Source organism: Telmatherina bonti, assembly GCF_933228915.1.
Source record: "Telmatherina bonti genome assembly, chromosome: 13".
In the NCBI taxonomy this organism is placed as follows: Eukaryota; Metazoa; Chordata; class Actinopteri; order Atheriniformes; family Telmatherinidae; genus Telmatherina; species Telmatherina bonti.
The window spans coordinates 15,870,125-15,897,574 of record NC_136611.1 but is presented as its reverse complement, the minus strand read 5'-3'; the positions used below and the strand labels follow the sequence as shown (position 1 = coordinate 15,897,574).

Genomic DNA, 27,450 nt, shown 5'->3' with positions numbered 1-27,450 from the left:
GAAGAAGGTTGATGTGGGCAGAGGAGGTACTTCTATGTGTGTGTGTGTGTGTGTGTGTGTGTATTTATGTAGATATATGTGGATCCACGAGGAGAACTTGAATGTGACACTGTCTGCACTTTATTCTTAAGTACATAATGGGTTATCAGATCATAAACTGGCAGGCTTATATTAAAATAAAATTAGATCTAATCACAATTTAGCCAGAGACTTTGTATGCATTAATTAGTGGAGTTTTTTTTTTATTTTTGTGCTACATAAATGTAAAACAAGAGAATGAACGGGGTACTCCAAATGTATTTGAAGCCCATCCTGCTTAACTATCAAGTGGATTAGAAATAAATTGTATAAATCTTAAGCATTAAATCTGGAAAAAGCCTCCATTTACTATGTGCCAATTGATTTCAGTGCAAATAGCTGCAAAGGTTTGATGTCGTGGGAGTGGCTGGGGTCTGGTTCTTGACGCCTCTCCATAACTGGCCTTTTGATCTTTTGAGTAAAGCCTGAAGGATGAACATGAACTCCCCTCCTCCCTTGTTTTAAGAGTTCAGGTGGCCTGGCAACTGCCCGTTAAAAAATATAACCCACCCGAGAGAAAAACTCGGTGTATGTGTTTCTGCATGAATTATGCACTTGTATGTTTACAAGTTCATGCAATATATGCACAAGTATATACAAGCCGAAGAGTGTAAGACGTGTGTACGTGAATGGGTGCTTGCTTGTATCCTTGGAAACTTCTTGTGTGAGAGGAACAGGAGAGGACAGGGGTGGAGGATGGAAACTAATCCTGACTTTTTATAGGCTTGGAGTGGGAGCTGGTTGCTGGAGCAGCTTTGTGTCCTCTCCCCATTTATTTCAGCACAGATGTCTGGTAGTGTTGGGCTAGACTAAACAGACTGGCTTTAACAAAACAGCGCAAGATAAACACTTGGTGACTCCAGCGCTTCAGTAAAACACAGCAGCCTTCACTTTCTAATTCTCTTTCTTTAACATACATTCTGGACCACACAAAAACAAAAACAGGATACAACGCAAGAAAGCAAGACTAAAAAAAAAAAAAAAACAAAACAAAAAAAAAAAGCTCTAAAGTATAAGGATATGGTGCATGTGTGGTTAGCAAACGTTTTCAATACTTACTATAATGCCAGCTGTCCATGGATTGAGCAGAAAGAGGGCACAGACCAGAAAGGTGCAGGCAAGCACAACGCTGATGGACAGCAGAAGCCAGTGGCGCAGACTAACATACTGTTCCCAGAACAGGAAAGGGTAGCCGTTGGGATACGAGGGCAAGCCTTGTCGACTATAGTTGCTGCAGATAGCTCGCACGCTCTCGATGGCCTCCACAAACTGTGGCGTCTCCCGGAGCCCGTTGAGGTAGAAGGGGAACTGTGCGTATTCAATGGGCTCAGCAGCAGGAACTGGACAGAAATTAAAGGAGAGGAAGGTGGATTCATTTAAATAATAATTCAATAAACCAAGCATGGCAAGTGATCTAGACTAGACACAGCTTTGAGAAGGTAATATTTCAACCAGTCCACTAATATTGTGCCTTTCCCTCCCTAATCTAGCTTTGTTCCAGGAGAAGCTACATCTGTGTGTGTGAGTGTGTGTGTGTTGTGGGGATGGGGGAGGAAAATGGAACAGAGCTCCATTCACTCAAACTTCGCCAGTCTGTGGCCAAGACTGGTTAATGAGGGCCTATCAGTTCCAGACACAGCAGACTGTCAGAGGTAACATTGATTCACGGTAATTACAATGTCAGAATCGCTGCCATTACCACACCCTAAACTTAGCACCACCACATAAAGCATAATGTAGATGCATAAACACGTATACCTGCCTGTCACTCTTCAGTGAAGTCATACTTGGTGCTGACAAACAAGGTTTTCATTCAGAATTTTTTGCTGCACATGACAGCATCAAAGGATTACTCAGCATCTCCACAGATGTCTACCCTAACATTTTTTTCCCCCATAAAATTATATTTACCGACTGTGGTTTTGCTGTGTGGTATGGGCATAACACTGTAACCGTCAAGTTAAATAGCAGTTGCTAACATGCTATGGCCAATTATAATTGCAACAATAAATTCCCCATCACAAGCAGTTGGCTTCTAGGAAACGCAGATCTGCTCCGGGAGACTCCCACACACCACAGCACTTCATGCTGCTTATCCATTAACATCCTACCCCCCACCCCTGTCATGGACTTCCTGCTTGTTATCCAATTGTTCATCCCACCCAAACCTGAGACCTTAGACCTTAACTCCAACACGGCCATATTTCTAATGTGACTTAGAGTGCATGTTTGTGGTAAAATAATGAGAATATGGTGTGTATTAAATTTGAGTTTTTTGATGTGTGCATGAATGTACAAGCAATGACAGGGCATCCATGGCAACCAGGATTGTGGCATTTACCACAGGCACAACAGTGAGTCGGACCCTAGCTTTGCAAGGTGAGCACATACATGCAACTGCAGACACTGTATGGATACGGTAAAGTCTATTACCTCACACATTTTATATATATATATATATATATATATATATATATATATATATATATATATATATGTTAATTTGATATGTGCACATATATATGGACTGCTAACTTACTGCTGAGGTGTGTCTCGGGCATGGAGTTGGTGCAGTCGTGGAGCCACTCAGGAGGGTGTGGACGAATGTTGGCCTGCGAGGCAGCATAAGCTACAGGATCATTGCTAACCCAGGCTGTTAGGTAGATGTAAAATGCCCCAGGGTTGATGATCCCATCTGCATCCACAAGCCTCTGACGAGTCAGCTAAAAATGCCAAAGAAGAGATTAGGCAGTGATGACAATTAATAATACATAAAGCATACATTGTAAGATCATACTGCCGTGGCACATTCATGTGAGGAAATAATTTTTGAAATGGAAAAATGACCAAATACAAAAAATATGGATTCTGGTGTTGGCAGCTGTTAAGTGGGTACTGGAAATGAAAAGGTATTGTGGAACTAAGCCCTGTTTGACCAGAACATTCAGCAGGTGAGCTGACCACAGAAATGCTTCTTTATACACTCGCATGAGCGCAAGAAAATGGAGCACCTTTCAAAAACAGAGTCAAATCTTGCTTTTCAACCAAAGAAAAATCAACAAGTCAAACACTGGTTGCCCTTTTCAAATTTCCCGTACTTCTGATCGCAGCTTCCCAGAATTATCATGCCACATTAACACATAGGAAATGTTGAATCAGCTCTTCTTTACATACAGCAGATATGGACAAGCCAACCTCAAGCCTGATGCTGTCACTGCTTGGAAAACATTTTCACAAGAAAGCCTTGCAAGAAGCTACTTATGGTTTCACGGGCAAACCCATGTGTTTCAATTCATCTAAATTGACTGCATGAAGGGTGATAGAATCTAGTCTTTCACAGAAAAGCCAATACTTATAATGAAAAATAATATTGAGCAGCAGCCTTTCTGGTTGCACAAAAGAATAATTTTATAAGTGACAACGTTGGTCTCATTGGCACATCGGTATGGTCCACGTTGCACTGCTTGTAATATGCTAGTTTCTATTAGCAGAGACTTGTGGCTCCTGGGATTTGTCCTTTACAGATTAAACATGTGACAATTTTAAATGGTTCTTAATTCAATGGCTGTAGCCAGAACATGAATGACGGTCTCACTAAGCTACTGCTGCTACTGTAGTTGTTCTAAGTGAAAGCGAAGTCGTTCTACCTCCTGAGAGGAAAAACCATTACTGTATTGGTCCGCCACTCTCCCTTCTAGAAACCATAAATCCCTCTTTCACAGAGGCAGGGAGAGCTTTCAGGGGTGAAGGTGGGCTTGTGGGGTTAGGTAGATGAAGAAAGGAGCAGGTTTTGGTGTGGGGGTGGCGAGAGAAAAATTGCTTGAGTCAGCGTAATAATAAAAAAAATTGGCTCGAGTCCCTGGGCGCGTCTGTGTGCAGTTAACCTGGTTGTTAACACTGAAGGAAATGCCACCCAGCAAATGGAGTAGAGCTATAAAAATAACACAACATCTGTACAAATGTTGCACACACTTGGTTCTCCTGACCCCTATTGGTACCCAGAAGGCCTGGCGCCACAAATCCACCCGGGCCGAAAAAGGGAAAAAAAAAAAAAAAAAAAAAAAGCTCCTGATAGCGTTTGCATGGTTTTTTTTTTCTTTGTTTTTTTCAGCTTCCTTCTGTATTCAGTCACCACAACTTCACCTTTCCATTGGGTTATTTGCAAACCAGACACAGAAGGAATGAATAGCCACCAGGCACAAAGATATGTTAGTCGTGACAGATTAAACGCAGATCTCTGCTGCACAGACCCATAGAGTGGCATATCAAAACAAAACATCTAGCTTTACAATTTGCCTGGGTCAATAAAAATCTGGTCCTCATTTAGAGACATAGAAAACTGCTACTGCAATGGCAGAACACATTCAACACACAAAAAAAAAAAAAATACACGCACACAGAGCTGGCTCAAAGAAACCGTGCGTTTTATTCAATGAAGGAGGACACGGCAGCAGCAGCGGACTGAGGGCAGGAGTTAGGGAGGGAGAGTGAGAGGGAGGGCGCAAGAGCAAAAGCTGGATTCCAGAGGATCTGGATTGAATTTAACAGCGGGATACGCAACAACTGTATGTCTTCAAGCTGTCACGGGAAGCCCAGGCAGCTCTGCTGGCGGCCTCTACAACTCATGGCAAGTACACTTCCCTCACAGGCAGAGGAAGTGATGTCACCAGGCCGCACACAAGGCCTGCCTCTGCTTCCTATCAGCTACACAAAGAGATAGGGAAATGTAATTTGCCATTGCAGTCTATTGGTTAAGACAAACAGTCAAAACAAACAGAAGAGTAAAAGAGGGTGGGGAGGGCCTTCTGTCTCATCTATAGACACGCAGCACTTCTACATGTTCCCAGACAAATAATAAGCACAAACACAAGATACAGCAAAGTGGATTATATGTGATGACCACAGTGTTGAAAGGATATGGACTGTTTTTGTTTAAAATTTGCTAAATAAAATCCTTGCCAAGAATTTTGTTTCTCTATTCCTTCGGCTTCTTATCTTCTGTTTTCACTTTTTCCTGCCAAAGAATGCAGCCATGCATTTAGATGCTTTGCTTCTTTGGAGGTGGTACTACACCAAAATAAAAAAGTAAACAAAACAAAAACAAAACATGCAATCCTGTGTTGAAATTGAGCACACTCTCATTTCTCTCCGAATTCAATCTTTCCTCTCATTTCCTTCTGTTTCTCCCCTCTACTCCATCTCATTTATCAGAACGTTGGCATCTTTCTGCTGATATATAAGAGGCTTGATTTGATCTTCTACAAATTTCCTCTCTGGACCCCCTTCTGAGAATCGAGCTCCTTGCTTGGTTGACTTGTGTCCGTGTTGGATATCAAAATGGCCCACAATGCCAGACTGGAGACAAGGCTCACTTCAGCAGCTGAACTGAAAACAGTGAGATGATTAAGATAACATCTTTTGTTACATATCCTTCGTTACACATTTGTCATGCAATTATTTTTCCTTAAACTGAGGTGCGAATTTTCAACAGCCCAACCAATTTTTATGTCAGCAGAAGATTGTAGAAGCACAATGTAATGACTTCATATGGCCCCATGCCAGCACTGGTGATGAAATATGGGGCTAACTCACACTGCTACACAGTAGACTGTGGCAACTATCAAACTAGTGTGTGTAATCTTCCAAGCCACAATGAGCAAACAATGCAGGCAACACCTATTCAAGGAACAACTCACTGTTGGGGAATCTCTTATATATACACACACACACACACAAACTGACAAATGGTTTAAATGCAGAGTTAATAGGTTTTTCAGAGGCAGGGTGAAGCTCCAGTGAGAGCTTTAAATTCCTGGGCTCGGTAAACTCATCAGAGAGAAGATGAAGACACACTTAGAAAAGGAGGGAAAAGTATGAATGAACAGTGTTAGAGCAGGACGTGGCTGATACGGACGCAAACACACTAAACACTACTAAACACAAAGACACAACAGGACAACATTAGCATATTGCTTTCAACCCTCAGCATACCTGGTTAAAGTTGATGGGTCTTTCCCTACGTCCTGTTTGCACTAAAAGTTTATATGCCAGGACGCCATCATCTGAGCCGTTCCTGTAGCTGGTTTGGGTGATGAGGCCAGCCTCCCAGTCTTTGTCGAATGCTTGCTGGAGTCCTGTAGGTAACCACAACAAGACAAATTGGTGAGATGCGAATATTTTCGAAAGTCTGCATGCCCTGTTATCTTCATTCTTCCTTTTGCAAGACAATTACAAAGCAAAGCTCACAGTAAACAGTACACATAATAAACCACCACAGTAAAGCGGGGCATAACACAACACTGCAACCTAACCCTAACCCCATAATAAGCGTCACTGACTTCATATAACTCCTTTCTTAACCACCAGGAAAGACTTCAAAAGTCCAAAATCTGCTGCTTTTAATTCAAACTAATCGTTAAGGACTATATCAGTAACATGTGCCTCTTTTTCTATACTATTCTCCAATCCATATGTGTATCCTTCCCCTCCTCCCTGCTCCCCCCACCCCCACTCAAAGGCCCATGCTGTGGTCCGTCTGTGGGAGATGTTGTTTTGGGTCTCTTTCCTTGGCCTGTCTGGCTCCAATTTGTCCCACCATTGCAGAGAGCAATATCAGACACAGTTTTCCCCTCTCTCACTCACACAGACACACTTTCTGTGTGGTTCCCAGCCGGCTCGCACACAGACTCTTACAATGTGTTTTCACATTAAGAGCAGCTCAGTGTGTTTCCCTACTGAAAGAAAAGCAATGCTCTTGTTCAGTTGCGCTTCTGCTAAGTGGTCGGAAAAGAATTCGGCAATCGCATCTCTCATTTAAGGCTACACACAGGTCTATTTGCGGCACTTTGGTCATTCCATGATTCGGAGACTGAATTTAAATCCAAAGTGACAAGCTGGTTTCAGACGCGGATACCAGAGATGTTCGGGAGAATGTGTGGACAAGTTCGTCTGTACATTTTTTGCAGTTGCTGTTCACACATGTATTTCACAGCGGGAGATCTTCTGCTGGAGATGTGTGCTCACAGTTGGAAACGTGAGGGAGAGATTGCCGTCAGTGCACAAGAGGCGGGACATGATGCAGAAAGTACGCTGTGGAAATCGCTTTGTTTTTCCTCTACGGCGCGTTGAGGCATTTTGATCTTAATATCGCATGTGTCTGAACATATCGCAAAAAAGGAGGACGTTTTGGAGAATACCAAATATAAAATGACTGTATTCTGCCTTCTCTGTCCTTAGCACTACTCAGAAGACAAGTAATTTTAATATCTTAATAACAGCATCCATCTTCCTCCCCCTCCTGCCTACAGTCTTGTTTCCTGCAGATTTATGTCAAAACAAACAAATATAATCTCAAAACTCTGACAGAAGAAAGTATATTCCTGTTCAGCTCAGATGTCAAGAGTTTTTACCTTGCAGCCAGTCCCTGAAGTAATGAAGCCACATGCGAGGCAGCTGGCCATTGTCTTCCTTCAGTACGTAGCGGACAGTGTGGAACCTCTGGTGAAGCTGGTGCAGCAGCAGCTGATTCTGGGCGTAATCGGCCCGCTGCGTCACCACATACATGTTGTAGAAGGAGAAGAACTTGAACTGGGCTCCAAGGAAGTCATACTCGCTCGTCTCTCTGGGTACGATGTCTGTCAGCTCCAGGCCGTCCCTCACCTGGGTGGTCCCATACAAGCTGACTCCCAGCAGACAGAGGAACAGCACAATCACAACCACCTGGAATCACAGGGATGAACAAGCAAATGGAATAATTACAGAGCAGAAACATGAATGACTGATGCATAACTGCCAACAGATTATAGGATCAAATTCTAAAAGAAAAAAACGTGGAAATAAATTATGATTAATTATCAAATCCTGCATACTGCAGTTTATGAACGCATGTTCAGGTTGGATGCAATACTTCCTCCCATACTGTGTGATACAGCAGCCATTATCGGCACTGAAGCCTGATGTGTTTTCAAGCATTGGCTAAAGAAAATAATGATGGCCAAAATAATAAATAAATAATTCAAAGCTGGAACAAACAACACTTAGTAATGGGTGTTGGATTAAGTGATTGCAGGACTGCATGAGGCAACTTGGTCAACTGAAGAAAAGTTTGACAGTGTACTGAAATTGAGAAACACTTTGTAATGTCAAGTACAGGCCACCAAATGATTTCACTTCTGGAAGGCTTTGAGAAGACAGGCCACCCAGAATGCTGAGGTCAGACTGTGTGTGTTTTTGCATGACTCAGATAGGACATGACCACAACCTCCACCCCAGATTTCCTCCTTCCACTCTTGTCGCTCTGGTGACTAACCCTCCCATTCAAATTAACACCACAGTGAGTCAACTCACAAATGTACCTTTACCTCACACAGAAGCTATCCTTGACGACCCGCCCCCACTTCTTTTCCCCGTCTCTTTTCTACAAAAACACACAGAGAAGCCAAACTCACCTTGGTGGTAGGCTGCAGAAGAAATGGAGCATAGTGTTTCTCAGCAAAAGAGGCCAGGGTCCAGCGGGAGCAGGGGGGCTCCAGGCATTGAAGGCCTAGAGAGGCCTCTCCAATCTGGGACAACAGGTCCCGTGTGGAGCTGCTGTTCTCTGGACTCTGGCCAGTTGATGAGGCTGCATCACCCTGAGGAACTGAGCAGGCACTAGACATGGGGGCAGCGGCCTGAGAAGCAGGATAATGATGAGAGAAGGTTGCAGAGCCTCGAGAGTCCCCATTACTTCTGCTGCTGTTATTGTTGCTGTTGACATTGCCGTGATTGCTGCCACCGCTGGCAGCGGCGTTGCTGCTGTAATACTCATTGTTAGGATTGACCCTGGTTGGAGCCGGGTTTATGGGCTGCACAGAGATCTGGGATCTGGGCTCAGCTGTGGTGTAAAAGGCTTGAGTCCGGGGATCATATTCTGTCCTGAGCTGCACTGTGGACTGCATAGTGATTTGGGTCTGCTGGGCAAAGCCATGACTCCTGTAGGAGGGAGGGGGGCTGCTGTAGTTTGGCGGAGGTGTGTGATATGAAGGAGGAGGTGTGTGATATGAAGGAGGAGGGGTGCGATATGATGGTGGAGAGGTGCGATATGATGGTGGAGGGCTGTAGCGGCTGGCATCTGCCCCATCCAGGTATGCTTGAGGCTCAATCTGAATCACACGATTGGCACATGGGCTGTAGTGACAAACAGCAGAAAAATACGGGACAGAAATGAGACAAAATGTGAAGGAAAATTTCACACATAGGTTCAACAACCAATTTTGTAAAAAAGAAAAAACATAGGGTTATATCTACTGACATATTTTAAAGCTCTACATTATTTCTAATGCCTGTTCTTTCTCATCAAATATAGAGATTAAATCCAACAATGGAATTTAACAACATTTGTACACATCTGTAGTAGTTCTGAGCCAACAAGCATGCCTGGGCTGGCAGGCAGGCTGGTAAACTTTTAATAAAGACTTGTGACAGGTAAACTAGCGAAACCACAAAGCAGTCAGCCAGAAAGAGACATCTTTAGCAGTAATTACAATTTGACTGAGCAGTAGGATTAACATTACAGTACCTTGGAGATAATAGTGTGTGTATGTTATTTATTTTCAGATCAGAGATCTTTTGGAAAGGGGGGAGGGGGGTGTCAAAGGAGAGAACTAGGAAGAGAAACCTTCATCACAAATGAAAGAAATTCTTTGCATGTGTGTGCACACCTGTAGAAGCAGCAGAAAATGTCAAAACGTCTGTCTTCTCGTCGATACAGATCCATGCTGAGGATGGCAGGAAAAATAAGCAGCACCATGGCAAAGTTAAACACCACCACCACTGCAGCCTAGAAGAAACAGATAATGTTGTTGGTCAAATGTAGAAAAAGGTGGTTTAAAAAAAAACAAAAAACATTTAAGCCAAATCTTCAGATATCTGGATAAGAATAAACACCATTAAAATCTTGACAGGATTCTGTGTAACTATCTTCTTTCCAGTGCATGTATAAGCTCCAGCTGCAAGCCAACATTAAGAAAAACGGCCTTTCAACACATTTGGAGCGCCTTTCAAGACAAAAACCCTGAATGTGCAGGGAAAAGGCAAGGCATGTGTGTGTGTGTAATAGAAGTCAGTATAATGTTGCGGTTAAGTATTTGAAGGTGGTGCACTGGAGCAGAGGGTGGGGGTTGGGGTTAGGTTGGGGCCCTGCCCAGAGTACAATCTGGATATTGCGTAGCTGCCAGACCACCACACACATATATATACACACACACACAAATGCGTGTGTTTGCCAGACCACCCAAGGAGCCGGAGGCCCGCGGGGCCCGAGGTGATGAGCAGACGCTGTGACTCTACAGAAACCCACACACCCCGCCACTTACTCACACACAAAAATTCACATAAAGACACATACTGCCAGCTAATAAAACAAACACCACCCCTTTCAAAAAAACAAAACAAAACAAAACAACAAATCTACATCCCCAATTTAAACCACACCTTAACACCAACCAGACACACACTCACACATCTTCATCCTCCTTCATTCCTCAGCTCACTACTCAGTCAGAGAGAGAGAATTAACGTCAAAAACAAAAAATGTCTGCATGTAAAGTAGGATGGTTAATTTATCAGCTGGCCCAGTATGTGACTACCAAACAAAAAGTAGCACACATGCAAAGCAAAACGTATCTCATATACATTAGGAGAGGAGAGGAGATGATCACCACTGATTATGACTGTTGTGCATGGGTGTGCTTCATTATAAAAGATGGATATCGTATCTCGTGTGTAAAATTTGCCCTCTACCAGTCACAAAACCACAAGTGCAAAGTATGCATGGCATGTGTATGCATGTGGATAAAACGAGACAGCATGGATTAGACTCATGGGGTAAATGGATCATGTTTGACAGACTTGCTGTACTAAAGCCATCTATCCACACATGCTAATATTGTACTCAAAGTGGTGACATCTTATCTCACTCTGAGTGAGCGCATTTGTGAGGAAGAAAGCATGAGAAGAGGAGTGAAGAGAAAGATTGAGGTTCACTTGAATGAATATAATACAATCTGTCATATTATATATGAAATGTATTTAATAATTCCAATATTTAGGTCTACAGGGGTCTTCTTAAAAGTGAATGTTTAAACTATTGATGTCTATGTTCTTGGATCTAGATATTTGATGGACCCATTTTCCTCATTTACTTTTTTAAGAGAGAGCTTTTAATAACAGATTAAACTATTTTGATTATTAAACTTTTAATTAAATTACTTGACTGTTTCAAAACTATAAGAACATGAAAAGGCATCTTCAAAAATGCAGTGGACTCAAAATCTAACTTCAGCAAATCTCAAAACTAGTTGAGCTTGGATAGCACTCTACTGTCAAAACATGTACATATCATGTACCTCCTCTTCAATTCTTGCCTGCTGGAGGATTAACATGCTTCAACAACTTTTTTTAAACAAATAAAATCCAAATGAGAGGGAAAAAATCTGGTCATCTTTTTTTTCTTTTTAACTTAAAGATAAAAGAAGCATCTTGGTTGCTAGATCTGTATTTCCACTAGCTTTCCGTGAGCTTTGCTAGCATCTTGCAACCTGTGTGATGTTGTTTGATCAAATTTGTTTTTCAAACATTCAATTCAATTCAACTTTATTTATATAGCGTCAAATCACGGCAATGCCATCTCAAGACGCTTTACAGACAGAGGGGAAAACATAATGAAGGCCAATTCATAACAGCCTATATAAGGAAACCAACAGATTGAGTTGAGTCCAACTCAATCTCCCATCCTGAGCAAGCACACTGGCAACAGTGGGAAGGAAAAAACTCCCTTTTAACAGGAAGGAAACCTCCGGCAGAACCCGGCTCAGGACAGGCAGCCATCTGCCTCTGCTGTGTGGGGGGGAAGAGGACAGAAAGACAACAGACAACAGGAACTGCTACTCCCGGCCAGGGAGACCTGCTGAGACAGGAGACATACATGTTAATGATGCAACACTGTTATGGGGGGGGGGGGGGGGGGGGGGTAAAAGAAAGAGATAAAGAGAAAAAGAAAGAAGCTCAGTGTATCAGGAAATGTCCCTCAGCAGTCTAAACCTATAGCAGCATAACTAAGGGATGCTAACCATCCCTAGCTATAGGACTTATCAAAAAGATAAGTCTTCAGCCTAGTCTTAAAGGTGGGGAGGGTGTCTGCTTCATTTTGTGGGTTGTTCTTAAGCACATGGTTTTGGCCTTAGTGGTCTTTAAAAAAATATATCAATTTTCTGTACAGTTAGCAACTAAAGCTGTGCCATTATTTTCTATCCTGCCCGGTCCGTAATGCAACCTATCATGTATTGTTTACCGGAACAAAATTGAATACCCATAATGAAATGAGTAAATCTTTGCAAGGTGTATCTGAATACCTTTGGCATCAAGGTAAACAGAACATAACTAAAATTTGTTAAGATGTGTAAATATCAGTATGGTGAAGATTAAATTAAGATGACACATTGCACAAATTAAAAAGGTTTCAGGATTGCCTGAAAAAAAAAAAACACTTTTAGAATATGAATACACATTTGGAGCAACGCAATTGTAGCTCTAAACCTCTATAAAATCATAGTTCAATACATGAAAGGCCAGCTCGAGAGGTTTAGAGGTTTTAATTCAGACAGTTTCGGTGAAGTCTCCAAAATGGCCACATCTGTTCCCAAAGTCTCCCTGTCATGAGGACCTCAGTTTTTTAAAGGCTAAAAGATTAAAATGTAATGTGCAACACAAGACAACATAAAGGATGGAACGGGAAAATGAGGACAAATTCAGTGGAGTCATGATGATGAAGAGGAAAAAACAGTAGCTCTGACATAACAGCCGCACTTGTCTCTAACCAATTCTGCTTGTATTCTAAAGTAAACTTACACTTTCAGCACAACAGCAATACATAGTGTTTCTATGATAGTGGTAGGATTGACTTGATAAGTCCAGCTATCACCCAAGCAAAGGAGATCTTTTTCTATTTTGGAAGGGTTGGGGGTTACTTATGTTAAGTTTAATATGTATGAACTGCTGGGATGGACTGGCAACCTGTCCAGGGTGTACCCCTCCTCTCGCCTGAAGACTGCTGGGATAGGCTCCAGCTTCCCCGCAACCCTTTATCGGACTAAGCGGTAGGAATAATGAATGAATGCATGTATGAACTGTTATCTTGAACTTTCATACAGCTGCAAAAACTCTGTCTTCATACACAAATTATGAAAAGTTTGTCTGAATTTCTCTCCTCTTAACAATTTGTTTCATTATGACTGAGAGAGTGTTTAAATTAATTCACAATTCAGGTATTATTGGAATCTTTCTGTCACACATTGTTCTGGTGACGTCTATAATTACTGGCAGATGTTAGAGAAGTCAGAGCCTGCCCCCCCCCGCAACACTCCAACCTACACACACATGCACACACACTTGGCCATTGCTTTTCAAACCTCCCACTCAGATACCATAACCCTCCACGCTCACAGAAACTCGTGAACATGAGGATATCCAACTACACTCATGTGCACGCAAGAAGTTGGATTTAGTTACATGGACCTCAGCAGCAATCTGGACGCCACTAAACAGTTTTTAAAAAAAGAAAAGAAAAAAAGGAAGGTGGGTGGTTTCAATAAAACAAACTCTTAACACACAGACTCATGCACCTACAGCTTGATGAATGAAAGCAATAAAAGAATACTCGGCGGAGGAGTCCATGAGGACAGGAAAACAACTAATCTTTGAAGAGAGGCCCCACATGGCTGAACTTTCTTACTCACACACCAAGTGGCTGCCTAACATACCTGTAGAGAAAAAGCTCTGAGCGCTGGGATGGGGATGAGGGCTGCCATGAAGAATGCAGTGACGTTACTGATGGAAGTAAGAGCCACGCTGGCCCCTGTCCTCTTTAAGCACTCCCCTGTACGATCCTGAAAGACACAAACAAAAAAGATTGGCAAATGAAAAAAAAAAAAGATTAATAAACTTTCGATTAGTCTTTAGCCAGCAGCAAAAATGTAATACTTAAGATTATGAACAATTATGATAACAGTGGCATGACTGACAAAGATCCTAATGTTTTTTTGAAGCCCTGGAGTGTTCAGATAATCCACCCTGGCCTATTTACTTCACTGTGAAGTGGAAAGAAAAAAGTAGATATAACAACATGGAGCAACTCATCACAGCAATGAGATAACATGCAAGTTTGGCAGAAAGTGTGTAAAGATTTGGGGGACATGCAGGACCACACAGGGAGTATCTGAAGGCGTTCACTTTGGTGTGTGTTTGTGTGTGCGTCAGACAGGAGAGATCAAGTTCAGCACTGTTTAGTTTTCATCTCAGCCACACAAAAGAAAGCTTGGGGATGAAGGAGGCATAGCGACCAGAGCTGGAAGCAGAGGAAAACAGCAGAAAACGAAAACAAGCAACTACATGCCTGTGTTTTCCCCCCTCTGGAGATGAAATATTACCATGCTCCACACACTTACATCCCTCATGCGGCTGTGGAAATTTAGTTTTTATTTGCACCCTGGGTTTTAAATTTTTTTTTTTATGCTATTTTAATTCAAAATAGCTTTTTAGATTCTTGGTTCTTGGTCCACACTTCAAAACTGCCCTGAACATACAATTACTTTTTCTTTCTTTGGATTAAGTGACATAATAATCATAATAATTAAGTGACAACAAAATTCTTCTTTTAAAGAAAAAAAACCCAACAACTTTAAAACACATGTTTTTTAAAGTGGAACTATTATGTGCATTTCAGGCTAATTTATTTGTATTTCTGAGACCAGAAGGACTGGGATTGATCGAGTTATTGTCACAAATATTTACTTCAGACCGACCCTCTCCGTAGGCTGTCAGATCAGCCTGTGGGCAAAACGAGTTGATTGAGACTCTTCCGCATTAAGCCCCGCCTCCCGCCACTGCACTACATTGGGAGCGTGCACCGCACCTGCTTTCGCAGTCATTGTAACATCTCATTAACAGAAGGATTAGGCTGATATGAACTCAGTAAAAAAAAACAAAATACAATGTCAACACACAGCATACAGCCCTACATGTTGGAACCTGAATCAGAGCCTGAAAACAAAGTGGAAAACAGCAACCCACAGCAACGAATGCAGCAGGATGTCTCTCTCTGGTAAACTCACCAGCCATCGTTGGAAATAACTTTATCTGACGTTTTCCACCCGCCTGATGTATTTGTACATGTCCTTGTTAACCAGTAGAAGGTAACCAATCACCGAACCTTATCCCCCGGGACGTCACAAGTAGAAAAAAACTCTCTAAAACGACGCGTTTTTTGTCACCATGGAAACCGAACGGAGAGCGTGCTGGAACTCAAACTCAAACTCAAACATGCGTTTAGGTGATAAAAAACAGTGTCGTTCACATGTCTGATGAGGATTCAACACTGTGACACTGTAGAAAGCTCAGAAAACTCAAAATACCATAATAGCACCCCTTTAATCAAATCATAAATACAAATTCTTATAAAAGCCTATTATACAAAGTTAAATTTATGGGAAAAAATAACTTTTTTTCCCCCCAAATGTTGCTTTGCTTGGATAAGCGTGCTGAGTGTGTGGCGTACGAGTTGTGTCACAGGCAGAGACAGGCTTTCACACATTCCTCTACGGAAGAGATAAGATATCAAAGGGAGTATGAAGAGTGAAAAGAAGGATTGTTTCCCTCACCTCAAACGGGATCCTCTTGTTCTGTCCGGTTTCACTGAAGGCATGAGCGAGAAGGAAGACATCATCCACACCCACTCCCAGAGCCAAGAATGGGAGAACCTGCAGCACACACACACACACACGTCATGATTTCCTATACGCCTTCTCTAATGGTTCACTATTCTGTGGTAGAGAGTTATTCAGAATTCACGCAATATTTACAATGTGTTAAAGGGAGTTCAGAGGATTAAAGGGATGAAAACACTGTCACTCTTTCTGGTCCATGTAAACAATATGTTTGAATTTTTTGCAAAATATATTTGGATAAGTATCTAATTTCTATTTAAAACAGTTCTCTGGATGTTCTCCAACAGCAGAAAATTCAACTATAACCAAGTTGGATCAATAAAGAACCACCCAAATACTTGCTCTAACATCTACCCTGAACCAGTGATGGTACTTGCAATGGTTTGGTAGGAAAGGTGTAATTGGCAAATATTTGCTGCTATCACTAAACATTTCAAAACAGTTTAAAATCTAGTTTAGACAAAAACATCAAGTGTTCAGTCTTTGCAGCTGTAATACCTGTTCCACTGTACGGTAGGTGGTCGTAACCCACTTTGGGAGGCAGCATGTCAGCTAATCCAGCTCACCTGGACTTTTAGGTATGTAAAAGTTAGCCCATGTGCTCGTTCTCTCGGGCCCAATTCCCCTCTCCAACCTTAAACATGATCACTAAACCCTCACACCTTAAACTGGTGACATCGCTGTCATGCTTGAGTGGCTAAGTTTGTTAAATGGTGTAAATATGAGGAACAACACACAAAATGGGGACAACGCATTGTAACATAATGTATCATAGTAGAAATAAAAAGACTTAAAGTAGCTTAGAGTTGCGAGTGTTGAGGTTAATACAAGGCATCTGTCTGTGTTTAGGGTCTTTTGTAAGTTTGAAAGGCTTGCCCTTTCTCAGACTGTCAAGAAAATCTGCCTGATAGCATGTTTGTGTGATTTACCTGTGTGGTGGCAGCATTGAAGGAGATTCCCAGGAGAGAGCAGAGCCCCAAGCCAGCTGCCACAGAGAGTGTCACCAGAAGGACACCCGCCAACCCCACAGCACCCTGCGACTTGGCACAGTCCCACCGCAGCATGGTCAGACACGCATAAGCCAGCTGAGCAGAGGTGGCAAACAGGCAGACCATTAGATATTCAACCTGTTGCACAGCAGTCATTACAGCTGCAGCAGAACACACTTTGATCTGATTTCCTAAAACATGTTTATCTTTGCTACTCAGAACCCAATGACATTTAAAGTGGACTTGTGTCCACAAAGACTTTTCAATGATTTGTTTTTGTCTGTGCTCTTACCATCAGCAGGTATCCACTGGCTACACGGATAACACTGATGTCAGAAAAAGACTTGAGAATATCTTCCAGAGTGGTGGTTGTGAAAGATAAAACCTTCTGGGACGAATTGGCTGCTACACTCTGTAGCACTGCCTACAAGAAGAGGACACAAAGACAGAATGAAATGTCAACAGGAATTTTAAAAAAAACAAAAAAAACATGCATTTTTATAAATAGCCAGTTCTACTTGATTTTAAACTCATGGTCTGTGATCAGCAAATGGGGATATTAAGTGGACGCTACACAAGGATGAACCTGTACAGTATGAGGAAATGTCTGCATGTCTTCGCTGGAAGCCTTCACTTCCAGTTGGAAGGCAGCAAGAAGGGGAAGGACAGGTTGAAAGGATGTCAAAAAGCAGATATAAAAAGAGGATTTTGAGTTTTAGATGCATATGCAAGTGAACTTCTGTCACTTTTTTAATTTACATAAGAGAAGTGCACATTTCTGAAGGAAGAAGATGCATATTATCTTATAATGCAAGTTGCACCTCAGATAACAGTCAAAGGTCCCTCTTACTGTGAAAAATAAATAACTTGTAAGATAGGGTAATTCTCAAGTGTCATCTTAGGTTTTAAAAGGGAAAGCAAGGCCCTAAAAATGACCTCTGACCCTGTTGCAGGAGAATCTGCAGACAGTACCACAACCCATCCTCTCTCTGTGTCTTTCAGGGCAGACAGATGGCTTCAACATTTAACTACAGTTACTGCTCAGCAGGGAGCAATGCTAGCTGACACACATTAGGAAACACATATTAGATCACACACACACACACGTGTAAACTTGCACATGTGTCAAAAACATACCGACATGCAGGCGTATTCTTACAGACACACCAATGTGTACAAAATATGCTCCACAAGCACACACAGACCGTTTTTGGCCATCTTTCTCTACTTCTGTGGTCGATTTCTCTATCACTGATTACTGGGCCCAAAGATCAACTGTGCACAAAGACACTCATACAGAGTTTATACATATGCACACAGGGTCACACCATGTGGAACAGAGGTTGGGGCCCCCAAAACAAAGACCAGATGATGTCACACATGAGCCACCAATGGAGCCACAGCTGGGAAAGTGATTGTGTGTGAGCTTTTGAGTGTGTTTGCCTACGTGTTTGTGTAATAGGCAAAGATGGGCAGGAGAGCGAGAGAGTGAGAGAGAAAGAGAGAGAGAGAGAGAGAGCGTGAGAGAGAAAAGAGAGAGAGAGAGAGCGTGAGAGAGAAAAAAGAGCAAGAGAGAGAGAGAGAGAGAGGGAAAAAGATATCCAGCGCTTTCTTAATGTATTCCAGACGTGCTCTGCTGTTCTATCGCTCCTCTCCATTGAGCTGTGAGGAACGCTTCAGCCCTTTACCACACACTAACAGTGGTTCTACTATCTATCAGGGGCCCGGGCTTTAGATGAGGTCTTTACGTGTTCACCTGTATCCGTTTGGTGATTTACAATGTGGTTGTAGAGGATTTAGGTTAGATTTCTTTCTTCTTTTCTTTTTTCCTCTTTTCTGTACCTCGCTCTCTCATTTTATAGCGTGCTGGCCCTTACCTCAGAGTATCTCCTCTGCCAGGCTTCCAGTATAGCTGCAGCCTTTTCCTCGTTCCAGTTTATGTGGGAAACTTCATCGTAGCCCCGAAAGTGCTCAAACATCTGCTTGGGAGTCATCAGCTGGAACATGGTCTGTAAGGCCTGGGCACTGGAGAGGAGGGAGGAGGAAGAATGGCAAAGTTTAGTGAAGAGAAAATCAAGGAGAGGGTGAAAGAGGAGCAAAGTCAACTAGGTGCAAACCTTTGGTTCACACAGGAGGATCAGCAAGGAGATGAGATGACTTCCTCAATTGTGCATATAATGCAGAAATTTAAATATTTGAGTTGTACAAAACACAAACACTAATATTTTTTTATTTCCATCACTGACTAGCACTCAGGCGTAGTATATATAAACCTTATCTTTTGTCTGATGGTGTGGTTTTCATCCCAGTGCAAGTCCATTGAGTGTATAGAATCAAATAAAAGAAAAAACAAAATAATGTCAGAAATGTTTTCAATACAAAATACAAAAAAAAAAAAAACACACCTGAACATGTGTCTTTTGACTTATAAGACATACGTTTGCATTCATATCATGAGTTTAGAAGATTTCTACCTTGACGACAAGCTTCCATCTAATTAATTGTGTCAAGTGTATTTAAATAGGTAAATAACAAATTTTAGTTAATGTAACAATTACGAAGCTGTCATTGTTTTAGTGGCACGCAACCATTGATATTTTTTAATTTAAATTTGCTAACAAGCTGATGATTAACTCTGACTGCTGAGCACACCAAATGGATGTATCAGATTGCTTAGTTATCCCAATTTAACACCTGGTTGTAAAGATGTTAATGTACATTGTGATGCTTGGGCATTACAAAGACTATCCCTGAAGACCAAACTCAGCAGTGATCATGAAGTTTTATAAATGACTTCAATTAGTTCAATTATTCATAATAAATCCTACACTATCGTTTACTAACACATGTTTATAAATCACAGCAATTAAAACATGTTCTTACATTTCTACTGGTCTGGTTCTCCCTTCTACAACAGCAAGGCGCCTGTTCACAAGGACCATGATATCAAGTGTAATGAGCAGAGCACTGTCTTAATGAGCACATTGACAAGGCAATAAAGTAATACAACTCATTAGTTTTTAACAAATGAGGCTGGACTGGAGAGCAACGTACGAACAGTGCTTTGAGTCATTCCATGTGTTTTCGCATCAAAATGTTACCAAACTAAGGAGTAGACATTAGTCCGTCATTCTCTTAATGAATGTGATCTCTGTAATATGGTGCTAATCGTGGCAATGGTGGCACTTAGTAAACAAGATGTAGAAACCAAGTGCCAACAGCAGCAGCAGCAACACACACACACACACACACACACACACACAGGAGGCAGGCATGCACAGACGCTCTAATGATCCTACCTTGCCAGGAAAATGCACAACCACAAAACACAAACAACACAGCCAACTGTACTCTGTGACCAGTATGTGTTCGACTTGGGGGTGTGTGATTTTGTGTGCAAGTGCATGCGCCATACACACAGCAATTTAGCAACCGAGAAAGAAATGTGCGCACAAAATGTGGTATAACTTTTCTTGTAGTTCTAATGGAAACATTTCAACTCCTGTGAAAACTTATTTTTTAAATGTAGCCTTATAGAATTCTCATATTAAGTATGTATATCAAATGCAAGAGGCATTTTCTATAAGCTCTGATCTGCTGCTTGTGTTGGAATCAAGTCTGTGTATCTCAAATCACTGTATATTTGAACAAACTAGCCAGGCAATAGATCACTACGTGCACCAGAGCATGTGTGTGTAACAGAGAGAACGAGAGAAAGGGCAGTGTCCAAGCAGAGCAGCAAGAGCTGAGCAGGAACAGCTGGCGCTCTTAAGATTTCACTGGAATCTGCTAATGACTGCAAGATTTATAGCACACGGCGCATATGCACACGTGCATACGCTGCTTCAGAGCGTAGGAGAACAAAAAACGCACAGTGTCTCCAGAATAAGCCCTGTTGTGATCTCTACAGTGTTATGGAAGTGTGTAGGTGTAACCGTGGGTATGTTACCTGAGCAGAGGCCCGCTGCCGTTCTTGGTGGTCCCTCCGACAATCAGTTCCTCCTGCCAATGCATGTACTTCCTGGACAGACCGTGGCAGCCGCCGCTCAGGACCCGCGCCACATCGAACGGCTGGTGCAATAAACGCAGCGGGTGAAAAAATGTAACTGTCAGCGGCTCAAACTTTACGTTTTACCAAAACAAAGCTATGTCACATATGTACACACAGATATTCCAATTCAGAAACCTGAGTGCAGTCGTGTGCCCACCTTAGTAGAGTTCTTATTGGGTGCAGTGAGGGGACAATCAGGGTCAGCAGGGTTCAGACAGGGTCTATCCATGTAGCCGTGTCCGACATCTGCCTTTTCCAACATTTCCTCAAAGGTTTCCACAGAGATGTCTTTCCCTCGTAACTCCTCAAGGAACCCCTTAGGGTCAAAGTTGGTCCACTGCAGAGGGTCTTTTCCACTGGAAAAATGTAAAAACATTTTTTTTTAATTTCTTAATTTAATTAATTTAATTTCTTAATTTTCTTTCATTTCATGTTCTGGGGATTTTGAAAAAAAAAAAATTCAAGTTGCATTTCTCTTTTATGGCTCCTTTGCATATATCATCTTATTCATGAATGTAAAACCTATTAGGGATGATGACAAGAAAAATGATTATGAGCATAACTAGTGTCTAAAACTGTAAATAAGCTGCTGTTATAATTGTGTTTAAACAGTGTAACAGCATGCATTTTTTTGTTCAAAACCAAGTGCTATAGTTTGGCTGGTTAAGCTTTGATACTCTGTGCTGTTGTACAGTCATTGTCTGTGCTGATGTATAATTTAATGCAATTCTACTCTCTAAAATTCTGCCTGAGGAAAACTATTTTAAGACAAGAAAAAAGGACAACGGACTGATGAAACATCAGGATCATGTTTCGCTGTCTAATATTTGTTTGCCACTACCTGAAAATGTAACTTCTAAAGAACAGACAAACCTCTGAGAGCAGCAAATACTCCCCTTCTTGTTTGGTGACCATATCCCATCGTGCAACTGCCAAATTCCTGCTTCAACTCAGACCTTGTCTCTCTATGCTCTATATTCCTCACACATTCCAGTCTCTCTTTCTCTGAATCTCTCTTTCTTTCTGTCATTCAGACTACATTGTATGTGCTTAACCAGGCTTGGGTTATTATTCCCAGCCTCCCAACCAGAACATAGTAAAAACCCTTATTTGCCATCTTAAACCAACAGGCAAGACAAGCACACATACACACCTTCTCTGTTGACAGGGACTCAACCTTGATGCACACCGACAAAACGCATGTATGCACCCACAGTAAAGGCGCACACTATGTGCATGCACAAACCCATGCAGAGGTAAAGGTCTGCTGAGTATTACTGTAGCAGCAGGCCATTAGCAACAGACCGGCCAGACAATGGTGTGAGGCCCAGAACTGGAGAGAAACTACCGCCAGCGATACGCATGCCAGCAACCACTACAATAGAGCCTTTAGAAGGGACAAGTTCAGGACAACACACACACATGCACACACTTGCTCCTCTGCAATGTCTCCTGAGATGGATTTAGTGTGGCAGAATTGTTTCCACTAAAGGGTAAAAACAAATTGCAGATATCCATATCTTCTTTTTCATCACTCTTTTTTGAACATTGCAGTACTGCTTGCATGTATGCCAGTGCTATAACCAGCACTGATGAGCTCAGCACTCTGCGTGGCAAGAGGCGTGATGAAAAAGACAGCCATTATGGGTGCCTAATTGGGGGTTTTTTTGATCAGCGACCCATTTGCTTGAATGAAATTGGTCAATCTAATAATATGCTGTACTGGCATGTTGTAATAATGCAATTACAATTCATTTTAAAGTCAAGACAGTGTTTGGTAAGGGGTGTAAAGTACTTACGGGAGATAAAACATTCCAGAATGGAGCTTCGCTCCTTCCCAGAAACAGTCTAAAGGGGTGATGACGAGGCAGGGGTGAAGCTTTTCTATTAACTAAATGGATTTGAAGAAAATTTTCGTTAAGATCCACAAAGTAAAATAAAATACAAACAAAATAAAAGATTACAATGCAGATTAACGCCTCACCTGATCCATCAAATGTGTTTCTGTGACAAATTCTCCTGATTTGTAGCATAAATGTTCCATTTTCCATTGTCTGAATAAGAAATAAAAACACGCATTTCAATTTTTTTACTCTCTGAGCTCTTCAGACTAAAGTAAACAAACACCATAAAAATGATGAACTTTTACTGTATCAACAAAATGGTATATTACTATACAGTTATGTGACACAATCTAAATCTTCAAATAACACGGTTACCTTCACATTTGCTGGGTAAATAGAAGTAACAAAAGTTACCTGTTGTAAAGGTAAACATGAACTCTACTGGCTTGAAGAGCTGACTCCAGGTGCTGCAGGAGCGCCTCCACTGTTAGAACGTTGGCACCCTCCTCCCGCGGCGTCTGGATCATCAGCTGGGGATTAAACATGGCCTCCTCGCCTATCTTCTGCCGCGTGTACTTCAGTTCCTGGTTCACACGCCCACCAACTGGACAAAGAGTGAAACATATGAGAGCTGAATATTAAAACTTCTGGTGCAAACATCCAAACAGTGTTAATGTGATTCATTCAATGACAAATCTTTTAACCCTAAAATCCATAAAATCCCAGTGATAACAACAATATACACAACTTATTTTTTATTGGTGTTAATGCAAAAGAAAATTCTATGTACATATAAATAACAAATACACATTTGAAACTTTCTTTATTAACTTATATTGCAGGTGTTTATAAAAAAACACAGTCAGAGTTGGTGCACCATTTATCAGTGTTGTATGCACTTGACTTGAAAAACAATCCTCTGATTTTGCTTCTATGCAGGTCCAAAAGACACATCAAGTAAGCCAAAAGACTGTTGAATGATCTTAGATAAAAGTCATTTTCACACTGTGAGCTTATAACGCTGCTATAGCAAACTCCACAGTATTAAAAAATAGCTCATTGTTTCAGCCTAAATCTGCTAATAATTCAGTAGTGTTGAATCATGTTAATTGCATATGTGTGCAATGCTACTTGTGTGTTTTGAAGAGAAAGAGGCTCTCCTCCAGGTGGTGCTTCCATATTGTGGTGAGACTAAAATCTGTGCATGCTGGCTGAGCTATCCCTGAGCGACAAAAGCAGCCTTTCAGGCCATGTAGCTGCCCTACTTCACCCCAGTACAGACAGCGGGAACTTTGGCAAAGCATCATTCACAAAAGAAAATGTATGCACAAACATATGCAGATAAGTCCTGTAATCATATGCTAATTCTTCCATTTTATGTTTTAATAATTGAGTTATCTTTTTTCATATATAAAGAAAGCTGCATAAACATGTTTTTTTTGTTTCATGTTTCATTTTCAAGTCAGTAATCCGAGTATGTTTCCATGCATCGCCCAGTTCACTGTCTGATTTACGAGCAGAGGATTTGAGCCCTTCCATCATCAGAGACTAAACGCTCACTGAAAGCTTGATCAATTTATAGTGATCTTCTTTCACTTGGTTTCTCTCTCTGTCTGACACACACACACACACACACACACACACACACACACACACACACACACACACACACACACACACACACACACACACACACACACACACACACACACACACACACACACACACACAACATGAAAAATGTCCAGTGAGAGAATTGACTGTGTGAAAAATCTGTAACATTTTATTATGCCTTAATCCAATTTAACAATTCAGCTCAATTCGTGCAACAGCAGGCACGGATTGAATGTTTTTGCTCCATTGTAATGGCATTAAAGATGAACATAAGCATGCCTGTTCTGCTGGGCTGGACCACCCAGTCAGACCAATGGAACAGGGAAGGAGGGGGCCATGTCTTGGGGCATTAGGAAAACACACTTGATTTCTTTTTTTCTAAACCCAAACAGCATTCCCATCTGATCCTGTCTGAAGGCATGTTTATAATACTAATCATTAATAGCAGGCCTAGGCTAACTGAAGCGACATGCTTTTCATTGCTCGGCCGGCTATGCATCGACGTTACACCAGCACTACCTTCAAAGGAGCATACATGGAACTGATTAAGAGCTGACGCGCACTGACAGTGTACTAACAAGCCGACTTGTCTGATACAGTCAGCGCTCAAAGGCAAAACTAGCCCGAGGCCTGATCCAAGTGCACCGTCAACAGGAAGAAAAGGAACCCAGGTACAGAGGAAAGAGATGCATCCATTTCCACTATGCTTCTAGATGTGGGAAGAGCTGATTGAAAAAAGATGGGAGGGTCACACTCAGAAAGAGCTCACTGTCTGGTTGAGACGGTCCGAGCTGTGGACTGCCACCCAAAGACCACCAGTTTACAGCAAAGCAGCAAGGAATGGGACAAGTCAAAGGAATGCACTCTCCTTCTACAGGAAACAGCACATTACAGCCTCAGGCTTTGAGAATTCCACACTTCACGAGGTTACAAAGTTTTGGGGTCAACACTCACACAGCCTTGGGGTAAAATTAACACCCCAGCTGGACCAAGAAAAGACTTGAGTGTGTGCACACTTTTGCCTATGTGCAAGTACGTGCATATCAGCGTGTGTACACACAGCTGTGTTTCTTCAATGACACTTATTCCCATATTCCTTCTCCTAAGAAAACTGGCTGACCCCAGCATGTGTTGAAAACTTGAAGGTGTCCCGCTACAGGCTCAGCTGCTGGGACCAAAACAAAGTGTCACTTTCAAGTACTTCCCATAGCAGCACAGTTTCTCCCTCCCTCGGTTTTTCTTCCATGAGCTTAAAACACACCGCTGCTCCCATGCTGTGAGGCATCATATGATGCACAGCAAATGCAACCTCAAGCATGAAAAAGAAAGTCACAGCCTTCAGATGTCAATCACCCTGGTGGTTGTCTTTATTTTAAAGTTAAAAACTGATTTAAAAAAAAAAAAAAAAAAAAAAAAAAAATATATATATATATATATATATATATATATATATATATATATATATATATATATATATATATATGTGTAATAGCCAAAAAGAGCCCATCTCCAGATCTCCACCTCTTCTGCCAATATACTTATTGCTTGTATTTGTTATGATGGGACTGAGGATCACATACCTTAACAAATTTATTGACCTCAACAATTAGCCTCTCATCATCCACTGTTATTTAAATGAGAAACAGAAAGAGCTGAGGAGGGGGAGCTATGCTGCCATGAGATTGGTAAACAATGCTTTTTTTTCCCAGTGGGGGGAGCTTATGGCTATGTTAGGGTTGTACATCAAAAGTATGTTGGGGTTGCCGCTGTCCGTCTATCTTCGCAACAAACTTCTTTCGAATATTAGTTTGACTTTGAGCAATGTCCATGAGTTGTAACCAGTATCCAGAGTTGGATCTGAGAGAAAGAGGCGGCGACATACAGCAGGGTATGGGTTCTAGGCTGCAATTTCAACCCGAGCTAAGTACAGGAGGAGCTGTAGCTTCAGTACCAGCAGTGCAGCTCCATTAGTTGAGACAGACACACCTTCAGTTTTTACATCTTTAATAGTAGTAATAGTAGTCAAGCATTTTAAGGAAGCAGATTCATTGTTTTAAAATCCATACTGCAGTAGATTGACTGGAAGATTAAATATCATTTAATAGTAAAGACTGGAGATTGTTGCCCACTGAACAAGCTAAAAACTCTACAGCTCTAGAGCCAGTGCTTTTATTTGTAATGAGAAGTAATGAGAAGGATTTCATTTGATTTATAAAAAAGTAGAAACAAAGTTTTATTAATGCATTTCTTTTAACAGAGTGTTTTGGTTTTTTTTGTGGGGATTTTTGTGAAACACGGGAGCTCAAAGTGTGCTCCTTAGACTATACTGGCTAGAAATTTCCATGTGTGAAGATGTGCCGTCTTGCATAATGATTAAGCTCATGAAACTTTAATATATGACTTTTGTTCATCCCCTGGTCAAATAAGATGATTGGCAATAAATGACTGGTTACAACTCCAGGCCAGTTACAACACTTATTATAAGCATCAGTTCCCTCAGCATAATTTCACTGTGTGTGTGTTGTCTGTATAAACATTACAAATGATTAGTTTGACTATTCAGTTTTCAGCAATGAGAAGTAGAAGTAGTAGTAGGAGGAAGAGAAGAAGCCTGTTTATGTCACCGTAGTGGAGCCTTCAGTGTGGGCATTCAACATGTTGCATAACATTAACCCCTGGTCCCCCCTATTCTCCAAGTAAAAGAATGGAGGGGGTGGGGGGGCACGAAAGGAGTGAAAGTAGCTTTCTAAGGAACTGACATCACCCCTTTCCTCCTTTCAGTTCAGAGCTCCCCCTCCTCTTTGTGCACTCATTTTTTCTCCCTTTGCTCTATTCAGCTCTACTGTCTGATTGGCCAGATCATGATGGCAATCAGCCCGGCCCCTCTTTCAAAGCCAGCCCAGCCCCCTTTCTCCTCACCAACTTTCTCTCTTTTTCATGCAGCCCACACAACACTCAAGCCCCACCCCATGCACATCTCTTAGAGTTGCAAGCGGAAGCAACCTGCACTATCAGGGAAAACAGGCAACGCCATCAGCAAGTTACAGTAAGTCCTACAACTTCCAGTATAGCTTCCTGGTGCCGAAACAAACTGAGTTATGATAAACAGTCATCAC

General features: G+C 41.7%; 1 protein-coding gene across 1 annotated transcript in view; it reads right to left on the bottom strand.

Moving 5' to 3' along the window:
- ptch1 (patched 1) overlaps positions 1–27,450 on the bottom strand; it is a gene marked incomplete at its 5' end in the record, with an annotated part of 49,090 nt that overhangs the window by 6,755 nt on the left and 14,885 nt on the right. The window contains 16 exons of the mRNA XM_079251811.1: positions 1,138–1,418; positions 2,618–2,801; positions 6,070–6,212; positions 7,488–7,797; positions 8,526–9,243; positions 9,777–9,895; positions 13,875–14,000; positions 15,771–15,869; positions 16,766–16,921; positions 17,118–17,249; positions 18,703–18,850; positions 20,775–20,896; positions 21,034–21,232; positions 22,676–22,767; positions 22,861–22,930; positions 23,135–23,324. Of these exons, the coding sequence (XP_079107937.1) occupies positions 1,138–1,418; positions 2,618–2,801; positions 6,070–6,212; positions 7,488–7,797; positions 8,526–9,243; positions 9,777–9,895; positions 13,875–14,000; positions 15,771–15,869; positions 16,766–16,921; positions 17,118–17,249; positions 18,703–18,850; positions 20,775–20,896; positions 21,034–21,232; positions 22,676–22,767; positions 22,861–22,930; positions 23,135–23,324 (3,089 nt within the window). The remainder of the gene's footprint in view (positions 1–1,137; positions 1,419–2,617; positions 2,802–6,069; positions 6,213–7,487; positions 7,798–8,525; positions 9,244–9,776; positions 9,896–13,874; positions 14,001–15,770; positions 15,870–16,765; positions 16,922–17,117; positions 17,250–18,702; positions 18,851–20,774; positions 20,897–21,033; positions 21,233–22,675; positions 22,768–22,860; positions 22,931–23,134; positions 23,325–27,450) is intronic.